Here is a 24,500-nt window from a genome sequence, read left to right on the forward strand (position 1 = left end):
TTCTAAGGCCTACTGTGCTCTTTTGGCCTCATGTGTGTACCATATCTGGCGTGAGCGCAATATTAGGCTATTTGATGGAGCACATAGAGATACACGCACTTTGGGTGCGCTGATGGTTCGAGATGTGCAGTAGAGGATTCTTAGTGTAAAATTACCTACTGCTATTAGCAGTTGTGCGCTTTACCGCTTATGGTGGATTCCTTAGCTTGTCGAGGAAACCGCTTAGATTAAACAAGTTGTATTGTACTATTGTACTTTTTTTTTTACTTAATGAAAATTACCTTTACCTAAAAAAAAGAAAATACGAATAATTTTAACAATAAAGAAGATGTTAATATTGTTACTGAAGAAAATTTTGGTGAAGTCTTCATGGTGTGTGATGTAAATGTTGTACAGTCTCCTCTAAAAATGAACGGTTGATTGATTCAGGATGTACTTTTCACTTGAGTCCTTTTAAAGAAATTTTCACCAATTACAAGTCCGAAAGTTGTGGTTTTATGTCAAGGGCTAATAAGAAACTTTGTGAAATTAAAGGTCTTGGTGACATTTGTTTAACATATCAAAATGGTTTTAAATTAACCTTAAAGAATGTTAGGTATGTTCCTAATTTGAGCCATAATTTGATTTCCTGCTCTGCCCTTGAGGAAGAAGGGCTTGAGGGTAAATGGAGAAAAAAATTATGAAAATAATGAAAGGTTCCTTCATTATCTTCAAAGCTGAAAAGAAAAAAAAAAAAAGAAACCCATATATTTGTACTGTGGAGTATGATGCTCTTGCTGCATCAGTTTCTCAAAATGACAAAACTAGTTTGTGGCATAAAAGGTTAGGCAATATTAGTTATAAAGGGCTAGAATTACTTAAAAATGAAGGAGTACTAACGGATAAACTTGAAAAATGAAAGTTTTGTGATGAATGTATTATGGGAAAACAACATAAAGTACATTTTCCTGCATCCCCTTCCCCAACCCCTTCAACAACATTCTGCATTCTTGATTATGTACATGTGGATGTTTTGGGGACCAGCTAACATTGCTACTCATGGTGACAATAAATATTTTCTATCTATAATAGATAATTATTTTAGAAAGATCTTTGTTTTCTTGATGAAACATAAGTCTAGAGTTTTTGATAAATTTAAGAAATGGAAAATTTTCGTTGAAAACCAAATGGAAAGAAATTAAAAGCTTTACAAACTGACAATGGTTTGGATTCTGTAACAAAAATTTCTCTAATCTTTGTGATGAATATGACATAAAAAGGCATAAAACAAATTCATATACTCCTCAACAAAATGGTGTTGCTGAACGCATGAATAGGACATTATTAAACAAAGTTAGACGCATGTTAGTAAGTTCTGGTCTACCCAAATCCTTATGGGGTGAGGCTGTGTTAATCAATAAGTCTCCCTCTGCTCCTTTATCTGGTAAAATTCCTGAATCTGAGTGGACTGGTAAAGAAGTTGATATTTCTTCCTTACGTGTCTTTGGTTATTCTGCTTTTGTGCTTCAAAATTCTAATAAACTTGATCTCCTTTCCCAAAAATGTATTTTTATTAGTTAATTCCTTTTCTTAAGAACACATACAAGATTCGTCACTACAAAAAGGATAATGGTAACCCCACCATTAACCACTTCATTTATGAATTTCATAGTAATAGAAATACATGTCCTACCGAGACAGAATTTGTAATTTGCTATCCTCTTGCCTAGCAGGCAAAGATTTACCTACGCGGAAAGGATGATTCATTCGGATCGACATGAGAGTCCAACTAATAATACATCAATTTTGAAAGGTGATGCGAAGAAAATCAACAAAAACTAATTCATAATACCGCCAACAATATAATTGATGTCATTGTATCATCCAAGTACTACCAAATAATATCAATGTCTCCACTCCCAAATAACAAACGTAAGTCAAAGTACAACCCAAATCAACAAAAACTAATTCATAAACAACCAACAGAAAAAATAAAATAATGATCTTTTATGGAATGTTGTTGCTCCTGTTGTCCAAACCCACCAGCAAATTGATGGTTTGTGTATCCCACATCTTGAAATAATTTTCAAACTAATTCTTGTAGATTTGTCTCTCTCTTTCGAGCCTCTTCCTCCCTCTTTCGAGCTTCTTCAAGAGCAATTTCAAGCAATTTTTTATTTTCTTCTCTTGTCTTGAAAAATTCTTCTTCCATCTTTGTAGCATTAGAGCGCATGTCCCCCACAACTTTTGTTAACTCATTAAGCTTCTCCCCCACATTATCTCTTGTGTTCAAAGATTCACCATGTGCGTACCAGATGTTATAACCTCGAGCAAATCCATTTTTTACTATGTGTAAATGCGCATCACTCCGATTCAAAAATCTCGTGTTGCGGCATTTAGAGCATGGACATTTGATTTGTCCATTATTCAGAAATCGTGGGTTATCATAGGCAAAGTTCAAGAACTCCTGATCAACCTTTGTTACGAATTCATCTAAAAGAAACCCATTATCATCCAAGCGCTTCCACATCCAACTACGGTCAATATTCATTATCTGCAATTTTTACCGATTTTAGATATACTTGATAGAGAAAGGAGGCTAAATAACAAAATATAGTAAAGGAGAATGTGATTTATGTAGCTTGTTGTTTGATATCTTAATTAGCCATTATTTTGAGGACCAAGGTCTTTGATCTACTGATATAAGAAAAGAGGAACTAACATTTAATAAAATTAGAATAAAGAACAAAGTAGAAAGAATATTACAGTTTAATATATAAAACATTTAATCCTTTATGAGTAAGCAATACCAGTTTGTGAATCATTTGTTGCTGTATGTATTGAAACATTGATGAACTTCTTCAATGAAGAGTTCAACTGAGAATTGTAGCAAAATGTGTTATGTTCTAATGCCTATTATCTAGCATGAAGTTTCTGATTTTCTCAGTTTCAAGTAGCTGTCGGAAAAAAAAAACATCTAGGACCAGAGTATACTCTTGAATGTGTAGCTGCATATTATAGTTAAAGGATAAGAATAAGTTTCAAGTAACACAATAACTACACTTACTAATTAAAATGAGTAAATGTGGTTATAGGCATAGCTTGCTAGAAGTTGTAGTTGAAACTTGAGAATTATTGTACAGAATAAGTGATAAATGTAGATAGATTCTGTTAATCAATTTATTCAATTGAATTTTTTTCCAGTAGAACTTGTTCCCAGAATAATATCCTGATCTCCCTGTGTGTGTGTATTATGTATTAAAGGGAATTGAGTTCAAGAAAACTTCTCAATTCACTTAAGAAAACACAAAACAAATTTCAAAACTTCTCAATTGAACATAGACTCATGCCAGAGAGTTAAATAAGTATAATAAAGAAAAGTGCACAATCATCATTGATTCGAACATTACTTGATTCCCTTGATTAGAAATTGAACAAGGAGTCAGTAGATAAACCCTAGATATTAAAACAGCAACAAATATACAATCACTGTATGCTTTAATAAATTAGGCCTTCATCAGAGTATAGGCATGAAAACTCAAACCACATAAATGAACTGAGAACTAAAAATTACACATCAAAATAATGTGTGAATTAAATCTATAAGGAGGCTAATGATCCAATCCCAAAAACCATTCGCCCATCTAAATATTCCACAATTGTCGGACATTTTTGTTCTTTATATATTGCTACTCTGCTTTTTAATTCTCTGTGCCTCACCAGTTTGGTCCCTAAAATTTCATATTGATATCCTAACTAGGTGCTCACCACGTGCCCCAAGACTAAGAAGAAGTTCAATGGTTCCTTGTGAACTAAAGAAACAAAAAACACTGACTTGCAAGTCTAAATCACATAATTTAAAGTCTCAAATTCAATGTTGAATATATACCAGATTTCATGGAACAAACAAATTCCTTCATATGCATAATTCCTACTTGTGAATCTTATTATTTGAACTAATCTGATGAATGGAGAGGGCAAAGTGTGAGGAGGAATAAAAGTAATGATCAAAACAAATGTTGCACCTTCACAAAACCCATTCTCCTAATGTAGAAGTGAATAACAGATTTTGCACAAAATTTGTTCCGAATGGAGAACCAATACATGTGGAGAAGCATGTGAATCAGCCAAATCGTTCGTTTTTCAACATATTTCAGCAAGAAAAAATAAATATTTTGGCGAGAAGAACATAGGTGTTCAATCAGGCATTTCAACAAATACCTCCAAGCATTCAAATTTCTTCTACAAATTGTAAAACATTTACAAAGAAGAAAAATTACCTGTTAACGATGCCGGAAAGTAGCTGTGCCGATGGAGTCGGAGCCGCCGCGAGCGAGCGAGAGAGTTCGAGATTGCTTTTGTTTTCTTTTCTATTTGCCGCCGTGAGAAAGAGAGAGAGTTAGAGGAGAGAGACTTGAAGTTGAGTTAATAGGAGTGAGAGTGAGAGAGAGAGAGAGAGGTTCATGAGTTTTTAAGTCAATTCTCAATATATATATATATATATATATATTTATTGATATATTTTATTCTATATAATTAAATAAATATTAAATATATTAGTTATTTTATATAATTTAAATATAAATATATTAAATAATATAATACAATATATAACATAATATATAATATATTATATAATATAGAATATATAATTAATAAATTAATGTATATAAAAAAGTTTGATTTGATTGAGTGAGTCTATTAAAAAAACAATTTGAAAATTGATTTTTTTTTAAAAGAGAACGAAAATTAAATCGAATTTTTCAGTTTGATTTTTGGTTCGAAATAATTTTTGATTTGATTCGATTCGATATATTTAACCGAATTATGAACACCCCTAATGGTCGTTGGTGAGAGGAAGGAGTTGACAAGAGAGAAAACGTCAAGGGAGAAGAAGGTAGGGGCGGTCGTTGATGAGAGAAAACATTAAGAGGAATTAGTATTTTTTATTAAAATAAAAAATTTACTTTTTTAATTTATTATAATTAATTAAAATTAAATAATGCAGTAGAATTATACAAATATATATATATACATATTATCATGTCATATAAAATTTTACAACTTAATTATTATTTATATAAATAAAAAAAATTCTTACTTTTGTGTTTTAATATTTTCATAAATAAAAAATTCCCTATTTACAACATGAGAGACGGAAAATTCCGTGGCCAAATTAAAAATAAATTAGCTATGAAAATGCAGACCGAAAATAACCAAAAAAATTAAGTGTCAGCCATCCCAACTTTTGAAGCAATCACGTAATAGTATCAGAGACGGATATAGATTGATTATAACATAATTTAGCAGAATTATATATCCGTCTCTAATATAAAAATTATTAATAATTTATCATAGAGAAAAGTTTCGGTCTCTAAATCCATCTTTGATAAATACGGGTTTAATTCCATCTCTAAATTTTTGTCTCTGATACCCTATTTTCTTGTAGTAACTAACTAAGGAACAGTGTCCCTAATCAAATGTTATTGGCTCCATTATGTATCTCACGGTTAGCACTCACCCAGACATTGCATATGCTATTAGTTGTTTTAGTAGGTACATGTCTAATACGGGTCTTTCCCATTAGGAAGCTCTTAAATGGCTGCTTATATATTTGAATGTGTCTGTTAATTCTGATATATCTTTTCCTAACTTTGACTATGAAGATCGTATCATGACTTTTTCCTATTTTTAATCGAATGTTGTTCCTTGAATTGGTCTTTATTTTAACAAAATACTTATTGTTTGGAGCATAATGAATGATAAATGTTACTATTATAGATTTTAATTTGTCTTGCCTTTAATTAATTGATCATATTTTCCCTGAAATTCCATATTTATTTGTGCTTCGTAGGATATTATGTAATAAAATATTTTATTGTTAATGTACAAAATTATCAATATTGTTGTTTTGTTAATTTATATATTTTAATAAAAATGATAAGAATTATATTTTGTATTGTTATTAGTTATTGTAAAATAAAAAGGCAAAGAGAAGATTGAATATTTGAAATGCTTTAAAATCTTTAGTGAAATAATGACTTTGAAATCCATGAATCTACAATTCTTGGCACAAATTACTTGTAATTCCAAATAAGGGATTTGAAATGAATAGATTTTAAATTAGCCAAATCCAAATCTCTCCTCCAAACGGACCCTTAGAAAATTAATTCTGCAATTATATATACTCAAAAAACTAAATTTACTCTAAGTTTGTCTAAGTTTATTGGTTACTAAAATTGAAATAATATATTAGTATTTTCTTTGAATATATATTTATCATCAATATAATATAGGGTTAAATATAGTTACCACCCCTGAAATAGTCACCCCATATCGATTATCTCCTAAAGTATTAAAACATTCAAAAAAAGACCCCGACTTTTACTTTTTAAGTTTGAAAAGTCCTTTTTACCTTTACAAAAATTGCTTTGTGAAAAAAAGAAAAAGAGATTTTTAAAATACCAAAATCACCATTTGTCTATTTTGAGTTTAACTTGTTCATCGAGCTCTTTTTATTTTGTAATTCTAAAGTATTTGTGGCTCATTTTATTTTAATTTTACTTGTTTGTCAAACCAAGTTAAAAATACATTTATACATGCATAAAATTACCACATTTATATAATTATCGTATATATAAATATATTATACATATATGTTAATTCAATATTTTTTTATTAGTTCATCAACCCTTTTGGCTTTATTAATTGTATATTTGTTAAAGTAAATATATAAATATATATACATGTACAAATTTATTTTAATTTAGGTTTACAAGTAAGTGAAAACTAAAATAAAATGAATACTTAGATGAAAGTAAAAAGAGCTTGATAAATAAGTGAAACTTCAACAAAAAGGTGACTTTTGGCATTTTAAAAATTTCTGTAATATAAATATATATGTATGTATAAATTTAATTTTAACTTGATTCGACAAACAAGTAAAACTAAAATAAAATGAGCTACAAATACTTTAGGATTACAAAATAAAAAGAGAGCTCGATGAACAAATGAAACTAGAATTAGACAAATTATAATTTTTTTTTAAAAATCTTTATATTTTTTTTCACAAAGTAATTTTTATAAGGGTAAAATAAACTTTTCAAACTTAAAAAGTAACGATCATGGGTCTTTTTTGAAGGTTTTGATACTTTAGGGGTAGATATTTCAGGAGGTAATAATTGTAATTTAACCCTATAATATGTATTGTACAAAGTGTCCGTTTTTAATTAATAGTAAGATATATACTGATAACTAATGCATAAAAAAATTACCAGACAGTTTTTATATGTGAGGTTGTAAGGCAACAACAAATTTTAAAATAAAGCGACAAATTATGTGTTATAATAAAGTAAAAACATTACTAAAAATTATGTGCACAAATTCTGCGTACCACCGTATCTAGTATCTAAAAATGAGAAAGAGGATGATCGGAATTAGATATGAAATTTTCGTGCAGGAGCTTCTCAGTCTCTTGTACAATCTTTCGGTTATATTTACCGCAGATACCCATGTAATCCTCATTCACAAAAACATATGGTTCTACCTTTAAGTAGACACTAGACAGTCTACTGCACCTGTGGAACTATATCAGTACTGAAATGTAATTCTTCATAACTCAAAACTCATGACTTGCATTGGTCATTAGTTCAAAGGTTATGTAAAGTTCACCGTTCCCAGCAAAATATTCTTTATGTAAGTTCTTGTCTGTGAAAAGGTTCATCTTAAGTTTACATCTGACTTCAAGCTATATATATGAGAACCTATTCATGCAGGAGGTGAAACTATTTAAACAATACCATTATTTGCTCGTAATTGGTTGAATTTATGTCCTGTGTTTCACCGAAAGTTTCAAGCTTCCTCTACTAGAAGACAACAAAAATGATATACTGTTGGATGATAATCTATAGGCAGTTCATTTGAAGAGGAAATCTTCATCCTGTGGAATATGCATTGATGAAAAGTTCACTAGCAGTCCCTTCCTTTAGAAACATGAGAAAAATCATCAATGTTGCTTCTATCACTGGTGTAATCTTCAAACTTCCAGGGGTTATGGCATATTATGAGAGTTATGAACAATATGGACTCTAGTTGGATGTCGACGGAGTAGATCTCCAAGAATGACAAATAATAAGAGAACAGCATAATCATATGGCTACTTAAATTTTGAATCAACTATAGCTCATGATTATCTTTTGATTAGATAAAATCCAGGGGGGTGAGGGGTGGGGTTGAGGAGTCTACATTAGCAATATGATTATGTAGACATGATCTTAGGAGAACTCTACCATAAAAGTGGAGAGCCGAAAACCATATAAACCTCACACCAATACCCATAATATCAATGTGGGATCCATGTTCCATACCTTGCGATTAGGATCATAACATATGCATAATATTATTTTTGACAAGAAATATGACTTCCAGTAGTTGCCAGTTACTGAGTGATCTGCCTACTTCTCCTTTTAGTGTGAGTGTGATATACATGACCTTTGGAAAAATGGTAATAAACATTCTGACATTGGGGGAATTGATGTTCTTGGTGTTATGTTAGCAAGAAGTGGAAATCACACGATCATCCTAGCTAGAGAAAATATGTCCAGCAGAGCAATGAAATATAACATTCAACAATCAGGTAGAGATGCATACATAAAAAGGTGGGTTAGAATTCCCACATGCTTCTGAATGAGGTTTTGGGGGGGGGGGGGGGGGGGGATTACTTACTGTGTAAAGCAGATAAGATTCAGCAATTTTTATGTGAACAGGAGAAATTGGCCGAAAAATTTCCCAGGGCCGGACCAATATGGGTGAAAATGTTTGGAAACAGTGTTAATGATCATCAAGAAAGTGGTTCTAGTTCCAACAAGCTCTCTTAGGTTCTAATTTCGCTTACAATGGTAACTTTCAGTAGAATAATAGGATTTGCCTTCAATTCACCATCCAGATAACGAATCATCAGTCATAGTACTTGGGATGGGAGGTCATTATTCTTCACAGAGTCAATTTAGCTTAGTATCAGGAAATTTGGGTTAAACTGCAAGAAACTGTGATAACATCAGCTGTACCAATAATCCAAGATTCGATTGCACCAGGCCCAGCAGCACATATTTTATCACCTATTTGTTTGTTGTTATTTCATAACTTCTAACCATATTGACACATTGGCAACCAAAGGAAGGACTTTAAGCGCCAAATAATGCTTCATCTCCCATTTAGCCTACAGTATCTAGTATGGTATCTGCCTTAGATTTTCAAACTCTAGAAATAGATATGACCTTTATCTAATTGTGATTTTTCTACCAGCAGCAGATAGGTTTGCCTATCTGGTCAGGGTTTAGAAGAGCAAAGTACCAGCCAGAACAATTTATGTAGTCACCCATAGTAATTATGCTTCATTTCTGGATTTCTTTCGATACACATGCATCCTAAGACTATGGAACCAAGCACTGAATGATAGAAGCATATATAGTTTCCAAAACTGAGTTTCCAATTGTGGTTCACATAATTACAGAAGGTCAGGGGAAAGAGAACTCATCATACATGAAAGCACATCAAAAAGACAAACCAGCAATGCATTTGGAAGCTTGGATCCATTAAAGTTAGAAAACACTACATTACATGTATCCCAACAAGTCCTACAACATCTATGATCTCTGACTTACCCGACTCAAGTGCGAAGCAAGTGCATCCCGAATTCTCTTCCCACTTTCATTGTCCTCTCCATCAAAAACAGGAAACCCTGCATCCCTATAGCCCTCGGCATGTTCGTCTGGCAATATCTCACTGCACTTGATGAGAAAATTGTGCAGTAAACAACAAGAAACAATTACAAAGGGAAAAGCCTCAATACATTGATCCTTCCATTTCTTCCCCACAAGCTTCCATCTCTGCTTAACCTTTGTGAATGCTGTCCCCATCAACTCCATCCCTCTACTATGCACCCCATTAAATGCCGTTTCTGAAGAACTCAACTCCCTGTTCTCGCTATACGGGGTCAAAAGCCAAGGTAAAAGTGGATAACATGAGTCACCCAAAATGTACTGGGGAATTGAATTGCCAGAATTTAACTCGAAAGACGGCCCATTCAAGTACTCCTTCGACTCCTCAATTCCAGAGAACAGCTTCGACCGTTTCAATATGTCTTCAGGTTTGTTACTCTCAGGCCAGCCAGCAGACACATCTAAGAACCTCCCTTCAGAGTCCACCAAAGCCTGAACTAACAAAGACCCATTCTCACCCATCAAATGGCCCTCGAGTTCAAACTTCTCAATCCCCAAAACTCCACAACAGTTGGGCAAAGAAATCCACCCAAAACCCACTATAATCCTATTGATATCTGAGTTGAACTCAAACAAATGACCAAGATTTTCCACAATGGCTTTGCATACAGAATAAAAAGCTCTACAAGCGGTGGAAGAGTCAAGAGAGAATCGTCGAGAAATAGCAGAGAAGGATGCGGCATGAGACAATCGGAAAAGGGTAGCGGCGAGGGCGGCATTGGGGGGCAAGGGATGGAGAGATGAGGTCAGAGAAGGGGTGAGGAGGCGGAGGAGGAGAGTGAAAGAAGGCTTAGAGAGGTTGAAGAACTGAACCCACCTCGGATCGTAATCGGGAGAAGAGGAGAGGAAAGACTCAAACCAATTTTGCTCGGGGGGCGGGGATGGAGGAGGGGTAGGAGGTATAGGGAACGAGAGGCGCGAGTATAGACGGGAAAGTGAGCGAGATGTGGCGGAGAGTAGGGATTCTAAGGATAAGGACTGAGAGGGCAAGAGGTGGAGGTCGTGGCGGAGGAGGAAGGAGTGCGCACCAGAGATGGCGGAAATCAACAGGGGTATTGAATTTGAGAGGTGTTTGTGATGGCCGGACTGGGAATTGATGAGATTAGCTTGGGTTTTGGTTTTGACCCTCTTCTTCTTGCCTTTCCTTTTGCCACGGCGTCTCTTGGTGGCGCCGGCTGTGGCCATTCCCCCGGTAGGCTGCTGCAGAGTTGTACTTGTACTCTCTACTCGGGTCTTGTGTTTGGAGTGAAGGTCCGCTTAACTTCTTTGGTATCATCGCTTTCAGTTTCTTTTGAATGAATGGTTAATAACTTCATTTTTTTTTAACATACGGTTAATAACTTCTAATAGTATATAGGAAAATAATATATGTAATCTCTACAAAACTCTTTTCTTATTCTTTCAAAAATTTATTTATAAATGAATTAAATAAAAATATTTATTAACAATTTATTTATAAATTGTAGTTACAAACTGTACTAATAAATATTATAATTACAAAACATCATGAAAAATACAAAAAATTATAAGCATTATGAAAAAAATATCAAGAGGTGTATGCATTCATATATATATATATGTATTTACAATATGCCCTTTGAATGGATACCTCTTATCATACACATCATGTCTCATTAAAAATCTTGCCTTGAAAAAACTCAATGGAACAAAAATCAAGGCCAAGGAAAAGAGTATAATTGTATAATCTCTCCCTCAATTCAGACAGATATATTTTTTATGTTGCATTCCAATATTATGTACAAGTTGCTTGAACACCTTTATTGGTAATGCATTCGTAAATAAATCTGCTAAATTTTGACTTGATGGAATCTGTATAACATCAACTTTACCTTCCACTTAAAGCTTGTGAGTGGAGAAAAATTTTGGTGATATATGTTTGGTTCTATCGCCTTTAATATAGTTATCATTGATTTGCGTGATGTATGCCGCATTGTCTTTGTATATTACTGTGGAACTTTTCTCGATTAATTCTAATCCACATGGTTCATGAACGTAATGTATAAATGATTTAATCCATACACATTCACACCAAGCCGCATACAATGCAATTCGAAACATCTCAAAATTATAAGCAACTGTCTTGAAATTTTGCAATTTCAATTGTATCTACTCATATCTTGCACGTGGTAATATTACAATTTTTTTATGGTGAAATTGATACTTTAAACTCTTATAGAGTTGAAAATGATTTTGATTGTTAAATATTGAGACTTTAGGTTCTCGTGGAGATGATGACGAAGCAAAATCATCGCTTTAACATAATCTTATTGAAAAGCAATAGTTTTTCTTTTATTGTTTCTTCCAGTTTGCTACTTGCCAAATGCAATTCGACATCAATGACTCATGATAAATAGTTTATTATCGAAACATCAAGAGCATTGAAATTTAACTTTGTGAGATTGGCCATTAAACTACAACAAGTTAATATGCACTTTCAGTATAACATTCAACATATACATATAAGTTGAAGCATGTGTATTACACATGAATATAAAGTAAATGACATAAAACATTACTAACAATAAGAGAAATATAAGTTACCTGTAACTAAATTGAATTATTATGACATGAATAGATGGAAATAAGCATATTTAAGTTTGGTTTAAGTCTTATAATGTTACAAATGACAATTAAATGGTATTCATGTCAAATTTATTTTGTTAATAATTAAATTTTATTGCATATAATATGCTAGCAAAACATTAAAAAATACATACATAGGGATATGAAAGAAAAAAATGTAGGTAAAGTAAATTAATTAAATGAACTTCAAGTTAATTTTAATCACAATATTTATACTATGACACTAAAATTATCACGGATCAGTTAAATAAACGAACAAGCTTCGGGCTTCATGATCAAGCCATTATCTCAAAACACTTCAAGTGGTGAGCAAATCAAATATTATACTTATCATTGCTTTCTAGGATGATATTGTAAATAATTGATATAAAATAGTTTATCTACTGCTGGAGATAATTTGACTCATTACTTACTTCAAGAAGCAATGAAAGTATATAAAAACATGTCCACTTCAAGGGATGAAATCAAAACTTGTGTGTCTACTTTTAGAGGCAATATCAATTATAATAAAACTTTTACTTGTATATGTCCACTTTAGGAGACATTGAAATGTATAGAATATAATTATTCACATCTCATAATTAAATAATCAAGAACAAAAGTAACTATGATATTGAAGAAGTAAACAAATAAAGAATAAGAATTATACGTAGAAAAATTAAATGATATTTGAATAAAGAGTAATTTATTTGTTGGATGGAAGTAAATGTCAATAGTACTAAATAATTTTTCAAAATCATATGGAATTTGCGTGTAATTGCACCAAATCTCATAGAAAAGTAGTGTAGTTATCCCTAATTTTTATTACTAGTGCGTGTGGCAATACAAAAATGCATGTGCGCAATTAATTTTAAAAAACTTAAGATAATTATTATTTTATTTTAATTGAATAAACTTAAAAATATCAAAAAAATTGTAAGAAGTTATTGAGAAAAAATAGAATGCAAAAATTAACCAGATAAATGTAAAAAAAATGGTGAAATAATTTTTAAAATTAAAAAAGGAAAAAAGAACGTTCAAATTGAAAAAGATAAAAATTTGGTTAAATGTTTAAAAGCAAATAATAGATTTAAAAAAATTGAAATGGGAATTCCATTTCAAATTAATCCCAGTTTTGTTGCATATTCATTTTTTTTTAAAAAAAAATCTCAATTCTGCCTATATTTTCAAAAATTTTAAAATAACACTATTTTTGTAAAATTTTGCATTTAAAAAATAATTTTCCCAAAAATCTCTCATAATGTGGACCAAAGTTTTTTGACAAAACTGTACTTATTATTTGCGCTCCCTAAAATATATTTATTATAATCACTTCCATAAAATGTACTTTTTTTAAAATTAAGATTTCCCAAAGTACATTATTTTTTATAATTAATAGAGAAATCTCTTTATAAACTTTCGGTACTTATAAACTTTAGTCCGTTGTTTAGAGAATTACATAATTTTTTCTATGTGTTGTTATATGTATTAAACTTTTTTTTTTATAAGAATTATCAATACAATTCTAAAATAATTTATCAATAAAATATGCAAATTTATACGTGTAATTAATCTGTAATATTTTATAATTTGTGAGTAGCTAGTGACATAAAATATTTCAAATATTTATAAATATAATTGAATATAAAATATTTGTAAAAATTGCAAAGAAGAAAAGAAAGTTTGGACTGTTGAGTAAATTGAGTTAATTTGCTCTTAGCCTCTTAGCCACAAAATTCGAAGTAAAGTTATCATCCAGACCAAATAAAAAGAGTAGTAACTACCAACTACCTTTACAACCACAAATGGCCACCTCACATTTCTCCACCACCGTTCCACGGCCAACCACACGGCGGAGCGCCACTACCAGCAGTCCCAACACCTTCTTCCTTTCAGCACCCAAGCTCATAAGCAAAGCCAGTAGCTTACCACCACTCAAGGTCCAGAAGACTTTGAAGTGGGTTGTTAGGCAAAGAAACATAGCCCAAGAACAAAGCCCGCCAAAACCCACAACCTTTGATGCCCAAGAATTGGTGGATTTCTTGTACGAGGATCTTCCCCACCTGTTTGACGATCAAGGGATCGACCGAACGGCGTACGGCGACCGTGTCAAGTTCAGAGACCCCATCACAAAGCATGACAGTATAAGCGGATACCTTTTCAACATCGCCATGTTGAAGACGCTCTTCAGCCCTGATTTCCAGTTGCACTGGGTTAAACAGGTACGAGTTTCCAGCAGTTCTTGGTTCTCTCTGTGTCTATTGCGGAAGAAATGCTCTGGGAATTTGGGAATGAAAAAGCAAGCAAGAACCAATTGGTTGAAATGATTCACTTGCTCGTTCCAATTTGGAGTTCTCTTTCTTTATGCGTCAATTGGTATCGATTGTTTCATGAGTTTAGTGTTCTAGAATTGAATTACTTGCCTTAAATGCATTTTTCTCCTATAATTTTGGTCCTTTGGCATTTTCAGAAGGTTTTTTAGTTTTACATATTTTTAATTTTCGTGATTCTTATAATCATATTTTTGCCAGCATTTTTGTCTTTTTAACTTTCTAAGAATAAAATTTTGGCATTATATCTTTTAAACTTCCGTAATTTAGTCCCCTTTTTTTTTTGTCAGGGTTCGCCCTTCTTGCAGTAGGAGGTGAATTCCTGACGAAAATGCCTACTGTATAAGTTACGGATAAAAAATGCATTTGATCCTATTTGATTTCTCACATGTTCATTAATGATTGCATTATGTGTTTGTTCATGTACTTGGATGTTGCTGGAATCATTAATTTCAGTACAGTGACCTAATTGATGGGGTGTGAATAATGCCATTTGATTTCTAGACCTTGTTCTTGGACAGTCTGGTGGTGTACACTGACATAGGGAACAAACATATATAGTCAAATTGGCCTATTCCCAGAATATACAGTTCAGTCTCTTGATTTGATCATTATTATGAGGCTAATGTTCTTGCTTGGATTCATTCTACATCCACCATTTCTTGAAATTTCTTCCCAGAAAAAGCTCAAGAAACTTCGATGTTAGCTATTCAGTGGCACGTACAAATCAATACCATATTTGATTTAAGATTGAGAAGGAATAGGAAGAAGTGAAACAGTGAGGATATGGCCTTGTCACTCCAACTTTGAGAAGAAATATACCTCTGCTATTTTATCCCTTCATTTGTTACGGGACGTAGTGCTTCAGCATTTGTTTCGAGTCATTATAGGGGAGAAAAACGCGGCAAAAACTTACCGTATGCCTTCTTATTTGCCTCCTGAGTCTTTCTACTAACGAATAAGTCCATCTCCCTGTTTGTTTGAGTTGCTATAGACGGACTTTATGAGAGAACCACGCACGGTTCTTTCTCAACATCTAGCACCGATGAATGAGACATACTATCCTTTCTTGCACATACAAATTTACCAAATAAATATTAGCCTCTCAAAAGTATTACTGTCTCGTATTTATAAAGTTATGGTAGTATTAAAATATTTATCAGATCCAACCCGACGGATCCCAGGTCCCAATCCAAAATTTTCTTGACATGATGGGTCCTGAATTTTGACAAATTCGCCCAAACCTGCTCTGTTGTCCTCCCTACGAAGATGTTGAATAATGTAGCATTGAGAATTCTAAACTACTTGGATATTAATATAAGGTTATTATATGTATAAAATTCTTTATGCCTACAAAATAATATAAAGAGGGTTTCTTCTCTTCAAACATAGAACTTAAAAACGAAACAATTACTATGAAAGAAAGATTAACAATTTGTGTAAAGCAGAATTATTATAAAAATTTAAATACAGATATTAATATTGAATTTTATTGTATTTGGCATTCTGTAAAAGATTTTAGAAATGTTTACACTAAATGCTAGTATGTATATATATGTATGTACGCTAGAAGAAAATATGATATTAGTGATAGATTATCACTAAAAATATATATTAAAAGACAATAATTTTTATCTTATCACTATATAATTATTAGTGACAAGAATCGTGTATAAAGTTGTCGCTAAATACAATTAGCGACATATTTACAGTGACAACAAAATATAGTTGTAGGTCGTCATTTGACATGAATTACTAATTGTATTTTGTGACAATGTTGTGCAATTTTTTTTATCACTAATTCATTCTAATAAGAATTTTTACAGAGTAAATAATAATTATTAAAATTATGAAATTGTTTTAACAAAATAAACATCCTCGTCGCTAAATATATATAATTAGTAACAATATTGAAATTATCATTTTAATTTCTCTGTCACTAATCTTCTATTTATTTATTTATTTTTGGTAGTGGTATCCAATCAGTAAGTTGCATATGATCGAGGAAAAGAGTTTTGAAGTTAAATTTAGGTTCTTGTTAATTTTTATTTAAATTTGAATGACTAACTCTCAATTAATTTTTAGATTTGAAAAATTATTTGCATTATACCATGTAAGATATTTTGATATTTAGACACACTACAAAAAAATAATTCAATAGCAACAAAATAAATTAGCGTCGAGCTAATTAGCAAGTAAAATTCTCGTTGCTAATGTATATTAATTAAAATAAGAACTTTACTTGCTAATGAATTTAGTAATGAAATTTACTTGATTCCGAATTTAGCAATGAATTATTTAAAATACATATTAAATGATGTCGATTAGCAACGAAAATTTTACTTACTAATTAGTTTGACGCTGATTTTAGTATTAAATTTTTACATACGTATCAGGGATTTTTCTTGTAGTGACAATACAATAGAATTTGTAATGAATTAAATGAGACGAGACATCTTTGTTCTTTCCCACCAAATTCTTAATAAAATTATCATCTACCAAATAAAAAGCACCAACTACCTACCTTTACTAGCAAAACATGGCCACAATACCTTCTCCGCAACCATTCCACGGCTGAGCACTACCACCAGCCCCACTCCATTCTTCCTTCCACCACCCCAGCTCATACCTAAAGCCAAAAGCTCACCACCACTCAAAGTCCGGCAGACTTTGAAGTGGGTGATTAGGCAAAGAGACATAACCCGATCACAGCAGAGCTTGTTGGAACCCACCACCCTTGACGTGCAAGAACTGGTGGATTTCTTGTACGAGGATCTTCCCCATGTGTTTGACGATCAAGGGATTGATGGAATGGCGTATGATGAGCATATCAAGTACAGTGACCCCATCACAAAGCATGACAGTATAAGTGGATACGTTTCTAACATTGCCATGTTGAGGAAGTTCTACAGCACTGATTATTTCAAGTAGCACTAGATTAAACAGATTTTGATTTGTTCAGCAGTTGTTTCGTTCTGTCTTCGTCTGTAGGGAGAACAAGCTCTAAGAAGTTGGAGGTTCAACTTGATGGTCTAAGCATAGTTCAAAGTCGCTATATCGGCTATAATATTGATAGGCGCTTTTTCACATGGACGTGACGTATCGAGATATTATTGGATGATACAAAGAAAATGCATTATGTGATGTCAGAAAATTCTAAAATATAAAATACAAACAACATAAATTGCTACTAACTATTATATGTTGGGAAGTTTTAGGATAGATGAACTAGTATTGGTTAAACTTGAATTTGTAAGAAAAAAAACAATTGCTGAGCAATTAGTAATAAGAAGATATTTATTGTACATGTAATAATTCTTCCCTGACTGATTGAGTTGCTGTACGTAGACAGGACCTTATGAGATTACTACAAGGTGGACTATGGTAATGAGATTCGCGCTTTTACCTTGGAAGCCAGAATTAGTCTTTACCGGTACATCTGTTATGGGCATTGATCCAGAAACTAAGAAGTTCTGCAGCCATGTGGTAAGCTTTTACACCCCCTAAACTAGTGTCAAATTAACAATATTGTTGTTTTTGTTATACAAAGAACCAGGTTCACTGTCACTGACACAGGAGTCAACATAATGTCAATGATGGGGGGTGTTAGTGTAACTATTCAAATAATATGGATGCTTTTGTAATTCGACCATAGATGAGGGGTTTAAAATTAATTATCTCGAAGAATTAAATATTAGTAGTAAATTTTTCATGAATTACAGCTGATTTCAGTTGTTTGCCTTTATCCAGGACTATTGGGACTCCATTCAGAATAATGACTATTTTTCTGTGGAGGGTTTACTGTATGTGGTAAAGCAGGTATATGACATGGAAGACTACTACACGTAATACGTGCTACAAATCAATTATTTGTAATGCAATGCCGTATTCTGACTTTCATAAGTGTCATTTTGTACAGCTACGATATTACAAGACTCCGGACTTGGAAACACCAAAATATCAGATACTGAAAAAAACTGCAGATTATGAGGTCCCTACTGCCCTTTTGCTCATTGCCTTACAACTCTTCCACTACTGGGGAACCAGTTTGAAGAACAACTGTTATATTTTGATGTCTCATGAACGGGTTTGGACAAAGTGTTGCATCGTCGGAGATTTTTGTAAATATTATCTTTCCTACCAATTTTGATTCTTACAGATTGAATGACGTCTGCTATATGATTCATTCTTTTTAAACTGTGCATCAATCACCTATTACTATAGTAAGCTAATGCTATATCTACTACATTGCACACGAATCATGAATCTCGTCTCTAGTGACTAGATTTGGGACTTATATGTAGGTGAGAAGTTACGACCCATTTATTGTCGTTGAAACGAATGGTGACAAGTTGTCGGGTTCAAGTGGCTTCAATTCAGTTGCCGGGTAAGGCTATTTAACATAATTCAAAGTCATCATTATAATTTTTACCTATTTGGATGATCTAATGTACTCTTCCATTTGTAAGGTATATATTTGGGAAAAATTCATCGGGCGAGAAAATACCAATGACGACACCTGTATTTACGCAGGCATTTGACCCTGAAATCTCCAAAGTGTCCATTCAGATAGTTCTTCCATCAGGAAAAGATATGAGCAGGTGAACTTTGTTGATCCTAGCAGTAATCAGTCTTAGAGAGTGTACACTATCTTGTTCTTGTTTTCCTAAATTGAACGTTCGAACAAAATGATATGATATTAGCCTGGAGCGTGACACTATCGATGAAAAAGGATACTATGTATTGGAAAATAAATTTCACACGTAGTACTATCAAATAGTGATAACCGTGTGTTGGCAGCTTGCCAGCTCCAAATCAAGCAGAAATTAACTTGAGGAAGGTGGAAGGAGGTATAGCGGCAGTGTCAAAATTCAGTGGAAAACCAATCGAGGACATTGTTCAGGAGAAGGAAAAAGCCCTCCGAGCTAATCTTATTAAAGACGGCCTGAAACCTACAACGGGTTGTGTGTTAGCTCGCTACAATGATCCGGGGAGGACTTGGAGCTTTACAATGGTAAGCAAATAAGTTGGGTGAACAATTTTTCATATTACTTTGGATGACATAGCTAGCTAATAATACTGTCTTTGTTGTGCATGTGCTGCTCTCAAAGAGGAATGAGGTACTAATATGGCTTGAAGAGTTCTCATTGGACTAATGTCTCATGCTCATCATCAATCTTCATCCTGCATTTTTTACTGCAGAGATGTTTCTTGTGGAAAACTGTCAATCTATAAGGAATACATATTTCTGACATTGAAATTTTTGGAAAGAAAAAAATAAATTGTAGACATATTGTTGGTACAATAGCGAGTACATCGTGTAACACGTTAGATTCTTAACAACGAGCACAACACTCAATTTTTTTTTTTTTACAAGCACTACCCAATTTTAATTTTGCTACAACTTTTACTTTTTGCTACAAACATCACTTTTTTAAAAGAAAAAGTTTCGCCAACACATTCTTACTGGGTTGGATTTTTTGTTTCAAATCATGTTACATCTTCTATTAATCTAAGAACATACACGTCACATATATAAAATACTTTCTTAAATCAAATAAATAGTGTAATATTGTGGCATGTTTATATTAATGGGAATAGAGAATGTTTTATGATTTGAAATAGAAAATCTGTTTAGCTTACTTACCCAATAAGGCTGTAGGGAAGGCAAGGAGGCCGGTGTTGGATGGATTTGTCAAAACTTGGGACTTGTCCGGGCAAGAAAATTTTGGACCTAGACCCAAACTCGCTGGGTTGGACCCGGTGAACTTGATAGACCGATTAATAATTTTAAAAATACCAAAAATATCTCTTTAGTTCTTCTCAAGTACTCAAGGATGGTTTTGACGGCAGTCCAATGTGCTTCACTAGCACATGCCTGATACCTGCTCGTGACACTCAGAACAAATGCGATATCAGGCTTTGTACATTGGACAACATACTGTATGCTGCCTACAATAGTGGCATAGGGGATGTGACACATATTTCTATTTTCCTCATTAGTCTTAGGAGATTGAGCCTTGGAAAACTTAACCCTGTATTTAATGGAAGGAACCCTCGTTCGAGTTTTTGATCTTGGACCTCTTCAAGACTTTTTCAATATACGTGGCTTGGATCATTCCTAATATCCTTCTAGATCTATCTCCACAGATCTTGATACCTAGGATGTAGGAAGTATCACTCAAATCCTTCATGTGAGAATTGCATAGAAAGCCATCATTTCGTGTCACCCAACATCTTGGCGTCATTCCCAATGAGCAAGATATTGTCCACGTAAAGCACGACGAATACAATTGAGCTCCTACTTGTATATATAAGGGTCAAACTCATTCTTGACAAAATCATAACTCTTTATGACTTCGTCAAAATGAATATTCCAACTTTGGGAAGCCTATTTCAGTCCATAAATAGACCTATGAAGATGGCAAACCTTTTGCTCTTCTTCTATGGATATGAAACCCACCAGTTGATTCATATAGATCTCTTCCTCAATGAAAGCGTTAAGGAACATCGTTTTCACATCCATATGACATATCTCATAGTCATAATATGCAAATATAGCAAGCAAAATTCGAAAGGAATTGGCCATTGCTATAGGCCAATAAGTTAACTCAAAGTCCACACTGGGTCTCTGAGTATAACCCTTTACCACTAGCTTGGCCTTGAAGGTAGTCACCTCCCAATCAGCTCCAAGCTTTCGCTTGTAAACCCATTTACACCCAATAGGTTTGAAGCCATTATGTGGCTCTACAAAGGTTCATACCTCGTAGGCACTCATGGAGTCCATCTCGGATCTCATAGTCGATGTTAGATATCACTTATTCGTAATATTTGGATCATTATTCAACTGACCGATCACTTGTAAATCGTATCTCTCAAGCGGCTGAGATACTTTGGTGACCTCTGGAGAATTCAAATATTTTCACTAGGAACCATAGGCACAGAGATGATGCTACTGCTGCTTGAGACGTTACTTCACTTGACTCCTTAGAAGCAACACCTAACGTCGGGTATCTGGTGGAAAATCTTTTTTTAAGAACACTGCATTTGTCGAAACAAACACCGCATTTGTCGAAACAAACACCTTTTGTTCCGAGGGATCGTAAAAATAATATCCTGCAGTTTTCTTTTGATATTAGATGAACCTACACAAACTAGATCTCGAATCCAGTTTGTCTCTCACTAGTCTCTTGACGTACGCGGGACTTCCCCATCCCTTAAGGTATTTATAGGAAGTAGATTTGCCATGTCATATCTCATATGGTATCTTGGCCACAGTCTTAGGTGGTGCCATGTTCAATAACTTGGTCGTCGTCTCAAGAACATAACTCAAAAAGATAGTGGCAACTCAATGGAGCTCATCATAGACCAAACCATATCTAACAGGGTTCGATTTCTCCTTTTAGAAACACCGATCAATTATGGCGTTCCAGGAGGAGTTTCCACTGAGAGAGAACCTCATTCTCTTTTAGATAGTTCAAGAATTCCCCACTCAAGTACTCACCACTTCGATCCGATCGAAGGGTTTTGAACTTGTGACCAGTTTCGTTCTCTGCTTCAAGTCTAAATTCTTTGAACTTTTCAAAGGTCTCAGACTTTCACTTGATCAAGTAAACATAACCATACCATAAGTGATCATAGGTAAAAGTTATGAAGTATGTGAACCCACCTTTGGCTTGAGTGTTAAATGACCCGCAAACATCTGAATGGATCAAATCCAACAGATCACTAGCATACATGTTTTTGTCCTACAAGAGGTTTCTTGGTCATTTTCACTTTTAGATAAGACTCGTAAGTTGGCAGGTTGTCCAAATCGTCTATTTTTAGGCTCTTTAAGTCCAATTACCTTATCCGATCTTGAGAGATGTGACCCAGCCTTACATGCTAGATCTATGAGTTTTCTTGATTATCTAACTTGCATTTGTTTTGAACAGTCATAATTGTATTATATTGTGGGACGATATAAAGGCCATTTATTAGTTTACTCAGCAAGTGTGAAGAACCATTCTTCAACAGATAAAAATAGTTTTGAATAATTGAAAACTCATAACCTTCTTTGTCCAAAACAGGAATAGAATGATAGTTTTAATCATGCTAGGTACATAATAACATTCCTTCAAGTCAATTCTAACATGATCACTAACTACTAAGTGGACTAGTCCCACGGCTTCAACACCAACCCTCTTGCCATTTCCAAGTCACAGGTCTACCTCTCCTTTACTTAGTCTTCTACTTCTTATCACCTGTAAATCATTATAAATGTGAGCTCCACAGCCGATATCTAATACCCAAGAAGAAGAATTAGCAATCATATTAATTTCAACAACAAACATACTTTGGATAGAGGCAAGGAATTTAGGGTAATTCCTCTTCCTATGCCCTTCTCATAGCAGTAGTGGTAGGCATTTTCTGCCTTGCTAGCTTTAGGAACCTTCTTCCTCTTCCCTTTACCAACAGTCGGGACCTTGACAACTGGTTTGCTCGCAAGGACTAGACTTTGCGCTTGTTCTTCTTCCAACGTCGAGCCTTCTTACCCTTCTTGGAGTCGAAGCCTCCCCCAACATAACCGCAGGTTCAGATCTCTTGATACTAAAACTATAATTACATACTGAAACTAATATTGAGTAAAGTTAAAGGACTAAAAGACTAATTTATCCTATTTTTAAACTCACGCATATAAAGTCACTCAAAAAGGGGGAAGAAAAAGAGAAAAGATTTAATACGCTTTGTCTTCCTCGACCATTTTAAAAGCAATATTTATCCCTCTTAACTAATAAATATAACACTTGCAGCTTAAATTAATTAATTGAATAGAGTTACCTTTCGTGGCATGTAACAATTACTCCTTAAATATGATAGATTGTTTTCATTATACCGTAACGTATTTTGATATTTAGACAACAAAAAAATATTTAACTAATTATATGAGATGTTTTGTCAACGATAGGACAGCAATAATCAAAATGTTAGGCATTTGTAAATGAATGATCATAATGAGCACATAAATGCAAAGAAGGAAGTGTTGGTTTAAACTTGCTCTTAGGCACCAAATTCTAAATAAAATTAGGGAAATATTACTCCCATTTTTTTAAAAATTTGATATAATTATAAATATCTTTTTATTGTTTAAATCTCATTTTAACAATCGATCAATAATTAGCCCATTTCGTTAGTCTCTGTTGGAATTTCATTATTTTTTCAAAAAAAAGAAAATTTTCGTCCTATAACTTTGGTTTGAATTTATTTTCGTCCTTCATTTTTTACAATATTAATTTAGTCATTTATCTATAAATTTTGCATAAATTTGGTCATTCAGCCTAATTTATGACTTTTTTACCCTTTATGATAAAGGCTAATAGTCCATCATAATACTCTAAGTGCAACATAAATAAATATTTTTTTAATAAACTTAAACTTTTATAATATTTAAGACAAGCATTAGCTACAAGATGCAAAAAGAATAGAATATATGGACTAAAATTGCTCTTAAAAAGCTACGCAGGAATTGTCCAAAATTGGGTCAAAGGACTAAAATTGACCAATTTTGAAAGTTATCGGACTAAAACTAAAATGATTAAAATTAAAAGTCTAAAATTAATAGCAGACAAACTTAAAGAACTAAATAAATAATTTTCCCTTTTTTTCCATAGTGAACTGATCAAAATATTCTTGTGAACAAGAAATTATAATTTTAATTATTTTTAAAAATTTCTAAAATTTTCTTATAGACTAATTGGATTTTTTTTCCATCCACATAATCCGCTTTCTTTTTTTTTAACAATTTTTAATTTTTTTTTTGAAAAAAGAAAAGAATGTAATAGGAACAAAG

General features: G+C 33.0%; 2 protein-coding genes and 1 long non-coding RNA gene across 3 annotated transcripts; 1 reads left to right on the top strand and 2 right to left on the bottom strand.

Annotated features, from left to right (window-relative positions):
- Window positions 1–1,805: 1,805 nt before the first annotated feature.
- LOC110012306 (uncharacterized) lies at window positions 1,806–4,439 on the bottom strand. Its single transcript, XR_002287413.2, has 2 exons — window positions 4,260–4,439; window positions 1,806–2,533 (listed from the first exon to the last, which is right to left on the bottom strand). It is a non-coding gene; the product is annotated as an uncharacterized LOC110012306 (long non-coding RNA).
- Window positions 4,440–9,426: 4,987 nt separating this feature from the next.
- Window positions 9,427–11,040, bottom strand: LOC105166422 (LOW protein: nuclease-like protein). Its single transcript, XM_011085764.3, has one exon. It carries the CDS (start codon window positions 10,941–10,943, stop codon window positions 9,624–9,626), a length of 1,320 nt encoding a protein of 439 aa, XP_011084066.2. The 5' UTR covers window positions 10,944–11,040; the 3' UTR covers window positions 9,427–9,623.
- A 3,051-nt stretch (window positions 11,041–14,091) lies between these two features.
- On the top strand, window positions 14,092–19,976 carry LOC105166498 (uncharacterized). Its single transcript, XM_088882454.1, has 8 exons — window positions 14,092–14,563; window positions 18,020–18,157; window positions 18,422–18,490; window positions 18,591–18,662; window positions 18,976–19,058; window positions 19,141–19,272; window positions 19,472–19,685; window positions 19,783–19,976. Exons 1-8 carry the CDS (start codon window positions 14,147–14,149, stop codon window positions 19,825–19,827), a joined length of 1,170 nt encoding a protein of 389 aa, XP_088738580.1. The 5' UTR covers window positions 14,092–14,146; the 3' UTR covers window positions 19,828–19,976.
- The last annotated feature ends 4,524 nt before the right edge of the window (window positions 19,977–24,500 follow it).

Source organism: Sesamum indicum, linkage group LG7 (assembly GCF_026168435.1).
Source record: "Sesamum indicum cultivar Baizhima isolate 11 linkage group LG7, ASM2616843v1, whole genome shotgun sequence".
NCBI lineage: Eukaryota > Viridiplantae > Streptophyta > Magnoliopsida > Lamiales > Pedaliaceae > Sesamum > Sesamum indicum.

Bases quoted from the DNA above. Each gene is read 5' to 3' on its own strand.
- LOC105166422 (XM_011085764.3), bottom strand. From the start codon at position 10,943: ATGGCCACAGCCGGCGCCACCAAGAGACGCCGTGGCAAAAGGAAAGGC.
- LOC105166498 (XM_088882454.1), top strand. From the start codon at position 14,147: ATGGCCACCTCACATTTCTCCACCACCGTTCCACGGCCAACCACACGG. The intron at 18,491-18,590 runs GTATATGACATG...CATTTTGTACAG, and splicing joins TACTGTATGTGGTAAAGCAG to CTACGATATTACAAGACTCC. The intron at 19,273-19,471 runs GTGAACTTTGTT...GTGTGTTGGCAG, and splicing joins TCAGGAAAAGATATGAGCAG to CTTGCCAGCTCCAAATCAAG.